The 8,082-nt window shown below is 40.0% G+C and overlaps 1 protein-coding gene across 2 annotated transcripts in view; it reads left to right on the top strand.

Moving 5' to 3' along the window:
• Nucleotides 1–1,881, top strand: part of vps72a (vacuolar protein sorting 72 homolog a) — a 5,232-nt gene extending 3,351 nt beyond the window's left edge. The window contains exons 3-6 of one of the 2 annotated variants that reach the window (XM_020634712.3): nt 109–247; nt 440–616; nt 900–1,044; nt 1,347–1,881. In XM_020634712.3, the coding sequence (XP_020490368.1) occupies nt 109–247; nt 440–616; nt 900–1,044; nt 1,347–1,737 (852 nt within the window). In that variant the 3' untranslated portion in view covers nt 1,738–1,881. The remainder of the gene's footprint in view (nt 1–108; nt 248–439; nt 617–899; nt 1,045–1,346) is intronic. The other variant, XM_020634713.3, reaches the window with a different exon arrangement.
• The last annotated feature ends 6,201 nt before the right edge of the window (nt 1,882–8,082 follow it).

The raw sequence follows: 8,082 nt of genomic DNA, 5'->3' as shown, positions 1-8,082 counted from the left end.
TACTTTATTTGTCTCTGTAGAATTAAAAAAAAATGTTAAGCTGGTTTATTAACAATGTATGAAATAGATTAGAAGTTTAAAGAAATTTACTTTTTGTGTCTTTCAAAGGAACCTATAAAAGTGGCAAAACCCAAACCCAAAAGACCCTCAGAAGAACAGAAGAAGACTGAGAAAACCAAAGTGGAGCTCAAAAGGAGGATTCCACAAGAATTCCAAGACTTTGGCGAGAGTAAGACGCCAACAAATTGTTAGCACTGGACAAAATGTCTACTCACTTTTTCTATATATCTCATAAATTATCGCTCATTTTTTCAGACTTGATAAAAACGGGGATGATTACATCACAACTTCATATAACATGAACGTCTTTCTTTTACCAATGATCGTTTAGGATTATTACTCACACTTAATTCATCAATATGCCTTCACAATTCTCTAGCTCGAAAGTCTGTGCGACAGTCCACCAGTGAACACACCAGAAAGACCAATCTTCGGCTTCAGGAGCGTCAGGATGCCCCCCGAAGACGGAGAGGTGCTCACCGTGACCGGCCCCTGACCCAGGACGAGCTACTCGCTGAGGCCAAAATAACAGCAGAGATCAACATTCGATCTTTGGGTAATGTTCTGTCCAAACTAGAAAGTGCCAAATACAGTTTCCATAAATATCAATAATGACTTCGACATTGTCATACAAGAGGGATAAACCTTTTATATAGTGACGGGAAGTTCAGCAGTCTAGCCTATTAGCAAGGCAGACATAAAACAACAGGAAAATGTGTTTTCTGATTGTCTGTGGTGAACTGGTAGTTGATTTTCTTGGTGTTTTTTCTTTATTATTTCACTTAATGACTTCGACTTGGTAAAATAGTGACCCTGTATGTTTTACATTCTGTGTGCAGAGAACTATGAGCGTCTGGAAGCAGACAAAAAGAAACAAGTCCACAAGAAACGGCGCTTCGAAGGACCAACTGTCCGTTACCACTCGGTGTTGATGCCGCTGGTCTCTCACTCGGTCTTAAAAGAAGAAAACGTGGATGTGGAAGGGTAAGTTTGATCAACCGCGAGATAATCGGATTCAGAAAATAATTTGAGGGATAGAAATCTGACCTGGTTGAACCATTGTTTTATGTTTCATAATCTTTAATCTGCTCCGGCTGCATCGACCTTCAGTATTTAATCTGTTTTCAACTATTATATACCAAAACATAATTTGTTCAAGATAATTATTTTTGTCTTTTGGCATTGATTTAAACACAGAAAAAGGAAGAAGAAATGAATTATGAGACAAACAGCATACAGTGTGTTTATGAAAAGATTGTGATTTTGGTATTTTGCTGTACCTGAAGGTTGGATCAGGATGTCCCTCAGGCTGCAACACAGAATCCCACCACACCTTCCCAGCAGTCTGCAGGAGGCCTGTGCTCCCGTACTTACATAACATTCAGCGATGACGAACCTTTCGAAGCTGCCTTTCCACACAGCGGACAGTCCAGTCCTCAGCCGCCCGTCCAGGAGGTTTGTCCCGTTACCCACAAGGCCGCACTGTACAGAGACCCGGTCACTGACATTCCTTACGCTAACGCGCGAGCCTTCCGCATCATCCGGGAAGCGTACCGCAAATACGTGGCCGCACACGGATTTCCAAACACATCGGGAGGGGCGACGGGCCTGGACTCTTCTGCAGCGAAGGGTGCCCGACAGAAAATGGTTGTTAAGCAGAGTGCCGTGGGAACATAGATCACATTTACAGCGGATTCAGGAGATAGACCCATGCTTCTTTTTTTACATGTGCTAGTTCAGGTAGAGTGGCTTGACTCATTGACTTTAAAAAAAACAGTCACTGTTCAAACCGTGAAATCAATAAATTTGCTTTGAACAATAGCCTACAGTACTCGTATCTCAATCCATACAAAGCTTCGGTGACAATAAGGATTTATTGTGCAGCTGACTGGATGGCATAAACTCAGAGTTGAGTTGTGGCATTTCTGTAAAAACCACATGAAAAACATGACTGGTGTTATCTGTTCATACAGAAATCAATTATTGTCCATTAACACCCTGACATATCCAGGTTGAGAGGATGAAAGAAATACAGGTTTGTGATTTGGAGCTCAGCAGGTCTCCATCAGCTCGGCACATCGGCAGCTTTTGATTTTTCTTTTTTTCATACTTCAATTCAATGTTTCCACTGTCAGGATTTTCTGGTTTTAACAAAATTAAATCAATTACTCTAAAACTATTGAAGTAAATAATACCCTAAAAACATACAAAAAACTGCTTAGATAATACAACAAATATTAAAGCATACAATCAGCACCACAGACATTTAAGTTGTTTATGTTTAAAGTGTTTAGTGCAGCCAAGATTCACATGATGAAGTTTAAAGCACACAAAACCTTCACTCCCAGAGAAGCATGCTGAAAAATCTAAATCTGTTTAGTTTTAATGGGTTAAACTTTTTCTAAAATGTGAACCACCTTGAAGTCAGAATACAACCTGTATCATTTCATCCAATCCATCTCAAATCTTCCCCCTCTCATCAAAAGTTCTCTAGCCAAATACACAAATGAAAAAACGTTTTTAAAAGCTTTGATTTCCCGTTTAGTCAAAACTCCATCGCTGAAATCACGTTGGAGAGTTGGAGAAAAAATGGGCCCATGAGTTTTAATTTCCTGCCTTCACCTGACAAGTCACTGTGACATTTTGAACTGATCAAAGCACGCAAAGCTATTATTCTTCTTTTCTCCTGCTCATTGTTAAATCTGAAAAGAACGACAGGCTTTGAATTATTAAACTCAGCAAACCTTTTCTTTCTTTCTCTTATATTGTTTTCCTTTTTTCTAATGGTTAGTCTGATACTTTACATTTCAGCGGTAATTAAAATGTTCCACTAATTGCTCAGGGCCTTAACGGTGCAGAGCAGACATCTCAATACTTCCAGTCACATCTCATGGCAGCATTTATATAAGCCAGACAGTCTATTTACAGCCGTGCTGAGTTTGTCTGAGCTGGTTGTGAAGCCTTCATAAAAGATGTTATTTCTGATCCTGGTTAATAACAGAAGTTTGTTGCAGCTTTAGTCTCGAGTGTTACAGCGGACAATGCCACTCTGTGAAATCCTCTGGGGCCTTAAATAAGGTTTCCTATATTTGTTCTCTCAGGGAACGATCACAATAACAACAACAAGAGCTTGACTACCAGAGCGACCTTTGACCCCAGCACACACTGATGGAGAATCACTCCGCTGCACACTGTGTCCTCTAGCTTTTGGCCATTTTTGTCCTGCATCTGTTACATAAAAGCTCTCTAGGGGAACAAAATGAATGTTAATTTTTAGTCACTCAAGGGTAAAACAAACATGCCCATTGCTCCAGTACCTTTCCACATGATGTCCTATATTAGTATAAAAATAAAAGGTTGTTCTTCAGCTGCTGATGACAGTTTTGACTTTCACACTTCAGCCGGGCACATGATCGATGAAGCCGGGCGGCGTCACGGCTCACCGACGAAGCCGACCTTGAATTCCTTTTGGAGTTTCAGGTGCAAATCCTGCCGAGTCTGCCTTCATGTCACTTTAGCCCTCGGCAGATGGTTCAGGCCGAAATTTTACCTCTGCATGAAAGCTCCCACAATTCTGTTCGTGACGCCGCTTGCCAAAAGATTCATGTTGCACTCATGCGGATTTTCCCCTGCTGTTCCTGTAATGTCCTGATGATGTTGAGCAGAGCTCTTCGAGAAGCAGTCAACCACATCTCTGTTCCTCCTCAGAAGTATCAAGACTGTTGATGAAAACAAACTCAACCTGACTGTGATGTTCTTTACCTCAATGTGAGATGCATTCTTCAGGATCTCATGTAGAACCCTTTCCCCTGAGTCCTGACCTAATGCACCAAAAACGTCAGACCCTGTGAATCCAGGCTGCTTTAGGTGATGGTGGCTTCTTATTCAGGGATTTAACACAACTTGATAATTTATTTAAAGGAATACACTTTTGTGTGTGAAAACGTGTTTCTGAAAATGGAAAATAGGTTTTTGACTGCAGGCATTTGGAAAACATTAGAGTAATCAGTTAAGAGCTGAAACAAATCATTTGATAATTCATTGATTACATTGTCTAGACTATCAGGTTCCCAATCTTGGTTCCAATTTGTCACTTTTAAGAATGTTTGCACATAGTTTGGGTATCTTTGGTTTATCAGATTGTAGGTGTTACAAAACCAGATATTTGATGGCTTCATTTTGGTCTTAAGGACACTGTGACAAGCACTACTCAGACATTAGGGTAGATACTTTTGCAAAAGAATGAATCTGTAAATGCAGCTCCTTATCTGAGGATGAAGAAAAAAACAAAATAGGTATGATTTGCAGTCTTAGCAGTATTTATTTCTTAGATTACTAGAGATCAAATTCTTTTCAATTCCTTTAAGATTGTGTTAATGACGACATTCTCAAATGATGTCTTTTTACACAGGTGTAGGTGCACACTGAGTCCTTTTCTGTCAGGACGGATGAGTCAGTAATTAATCCTTTAAGTGATAGGCATCCACATAAATATGTTAAGTTATCATTCCGACCAAAATGTCACAGTAAAACTAGCCTGTGCCTCGACCAAACAAAGCTGTTGAAATGACTTGAGGGATAAAGATCTTTTTTTAACTTTCATTTCCAGGCAGTCAGATGTTTGCTGTCATGACACAAAAATTGTTTGTGAAGTGATGAGCAGAGGCAGAGCAGCCATCTGGAAGTCTTTTCCGCTTGAGCGTCCGACGGCCGATCTTACCCGCTGTCATCGGCTGACAGTGACAGACTGATTGTACTTTGGATTAATCACGACCGTCTGCCAAATACAATTCATGTCAAATGACAATAGATCAGACTAATAAGAAAATACCCCGCCGTATGATTCGGTGACCCAACTCTGCAAATTTGATTGTAATAGGATGAAGTATTGGCTATGCTAACAGCAGCATACTGTGCTGCTTTGGTATTCAAACAAGCAGGAAAAAAGAGTCCAGAATAGACTTAAGGGCCCCTGGATGGACGGCTAAAAAAAGGAGCGGTGGGTGTAGCAAGGATTGTCTAAAATAATTCCTCCAGCCCCCTTAATGGTACAGACTTTAGATTTAGCACACATTATATGCAGACTTTGTGCAATGAAGGACACACTGCTGTCACATTCTAGCACAATAACGCCTCTGGTTAGATTGTTTTCAACAGCACACTCATACTGATTTCAAAGAACATGCTGCAGAAAGAAAGCATGTTAAACGTGCTTGAGTTGTTACAGTGTCGCTTTAATTCACACCCAACAGTATCAGCATGGACTACATTTGGGAAACACGTGTTTATTTTAGCATGAATTTTCATTTTCTCAACCTCAATACTTTGTTCTTTGAAAGCAAACTGCTGCCCACACAGCTTGCCACTTGCTTTGGTGTAATAAAAAAAAAAAAAAAACCACCCCACATTAATGCAGAAATAACAAGTTATCCCTTAAAGCGAGATGATTATGAATTCAGTGTCAGGCTAAGCCGACATCTCTGGTGGATAGGCGGATGTAACGTATGCAGTCAAAATATTTATTCGCTCAGGTTTTTTCCGAGCTGCTGAGAACATCTCCTCATATCATGTGAAACAACAGGATACTTCTCCCACATACTGCACACTGCATATGGTACCAATTGAACAGTTTTCAGAAAAGGAAGAGAGAGAGAGAGAGAGAGAGGGGAACAGCATTAGCACTCGTTCTAGTGTGGTAGTTGCCATGGAGACGAACGTAGGTGGTGTACTGTGCTGTACTCCTTCCCTTGTCCTCTCCCCTCTTCTGTTGCCCACCCTCTCTGTTCTGCTATCTGCACCATCCGCGCAACTTTCATCCCTTTAAGTCTCTCTGCTTGCTTTCTATTCTGCCCGATTTGCAGCGTTGCTTTAAGCTATTTTTTTTCAGTTCCAACTGCTGTCATTCCTGCATGTAGTCCGTATTAAAAAAAAGCAAAAACATGGGAAAAGTTGAGAGTATTTAAGGGTTCCCTCTTGTGAATTCAAAAGGCTTACATTAGTATTATGGTGTTGTTTTATTTCCATTCTAAGGAGGTTAAATAAACATTTCCTCTGACTGACGACCTCCTCAAATCCTTCTTTTCTCATTCTAATAAATTTCTTTCTTGCTGACCATCCAAGTTTTTTTTTTTCTGCATGCATTGTCAGTCTCTTCTTCCTGCACACCAGCTATTCTTTTTTATCAGTTTCCATGGAGATGTGTGTTTCTCTGTGTGTGAGTGAGCAAGAGTTGAGAGTGAAAGTGTGGGCATGTGTCATTTCCAGTTTAAATTATTTTTTTTTCTTGGGGTGTAATTTTTTGAAGACTGCATGTGCTGTCCCAAGTTAGTCTTTGGCCTTCGGTTACATCATGGAGGTTTAGCTTCTCCGGGCCAGGATGATCAAATGTTCTTCTGCGGCTTCCTGTATACCTGCACTTTGCTCTTGTTTGATGCAGCTGGATCAGATCTTAAATCCCACCAAAAATGACAACAGAAAATCGACACAGACATCAAATCATCCCGGGGACACAAAAGAAAAATGTGGTCTGTAATTCAAGGTCCAACCACTGTAAACGAGACAACACACACATCAAATGTAAATCTGTTCTCATTAATTCAACAGGTTTATCTTCTTTTCGGTGTATTTTTAACAAACCGATCCTCTAACGATTTAAGCATTTTATATGCTGCATTGTGTTGGTATCATAAAGACAGAAAAAAAAACCTTCTTTATCATGGGTTTATGTAACATCTCCATTATATATGTGCCCACGAAATGATCCATGACACATTCAGGATATGACAATTAGCAATCAACATTTACGTAACATGCTGACATATAGCAGATATCCAAATACAAGCCCCTTGAAGCAGAACAATAGCAGGTGCCTCCACGCACTGCTGCACCTATACAGACTTTGAGTTGCTAAAATGAAATTGATATTGATCTTTTAATATAGAAATGAGTCAGAGAAAGAGTTTGATTCCTCCTTTCCTCTGTATGGGTGATTGGGTTTCTTTTTAAAAATGATCAGCTGCCTTAAAACGATGCTCACTCCCACATGTACATTTAAAGAGTCATTGGTTTCCAATATTATACCTCCTCCATATTTATTATGTGTTTCCTTCCCAAGACTCAAAAGTGAATAGTCTAGAACCAAATGCACAGTCAAATTATGAGCAAACATGTGAACCTTTTATGTTACTTGATCTTAGGCGCAACAGTAAATCACTGTCACATGTTATAGATTTGACCATAACACATGCCCTTCATTTAACTAAGAGAGACTGCAGAAACCTCAAATGAGCTTTCAACTGAACCTTGAGAGTCACTCCTTTTGCCTGTGCACACAAAGGTTAGTATTTGATTGGATGCACTATAGATGCATTATCTTTTGAGGCCAACCCTGGTGATGTCATGGTTGATGTTATTAGGGCTCGACCCATGGGGGATTTTTGGTCCGATTCCGAAATCAATATTGGGGAGAGAAAGAATCTGCTCCTGATATATCTGCCCATGTCTTTATTAGATCTATCCTCGATCTTTAGAGATAGACAGATATAGAGATACACATGTATTGCATTGATCCCTCAAATGCAGTCATCAAACACTTAAAAAAAAACATATAATGCAGAAAAGATGGTCACTCAACTGGAAAGTAACTGCAAATGTACGTGCATCACCGCTTGACACTCTGGAGAGTATTAATGTTTGTTGTAATCCATATAACACACTCTGCTGGTGACAGAAAACTGCAAGTGTGATACAGTGAGACTCATATGAAATGCCTCTCGACTGGTGAATAAATCTCGTAATATCGGCCCCTATCTGCGTCAAAGTACCCGATACCGATAGTCACCTGCTATGCTCATATTAATGGGTCGGGCTCTAGATGTTGTCATCCGGGTTCTGTAAATGTCTTACTTGTAGATTGACATTTTGCAACACAAATCCTGTATTTCAAACGGACATGCACAATGTAAATGTGACACAGAACAGCAGAAAAAAAGAAACTGAGATGTAGCCCAATATGCATTCTTT

This window comes from Labrus bergylta, chromosome 19 (assembly GCF_963930695.1).
Source record: "Labrus bergylta chromosome 19, fLabBer1.1, whole genome shotgun sequence".
In the NCBI taxonomy this organism is placed as follows: domain Eukaryota; kingdom Metazoa; phylum Chordata; class Actinopteri; order Labriformes; family Labridae; genus Labrus; species Labrus bergylta.
Note: the sequence above shows the minus strand (reverse complement) of the source record. Positions and strands in the feature narration are given on the sequence as shown.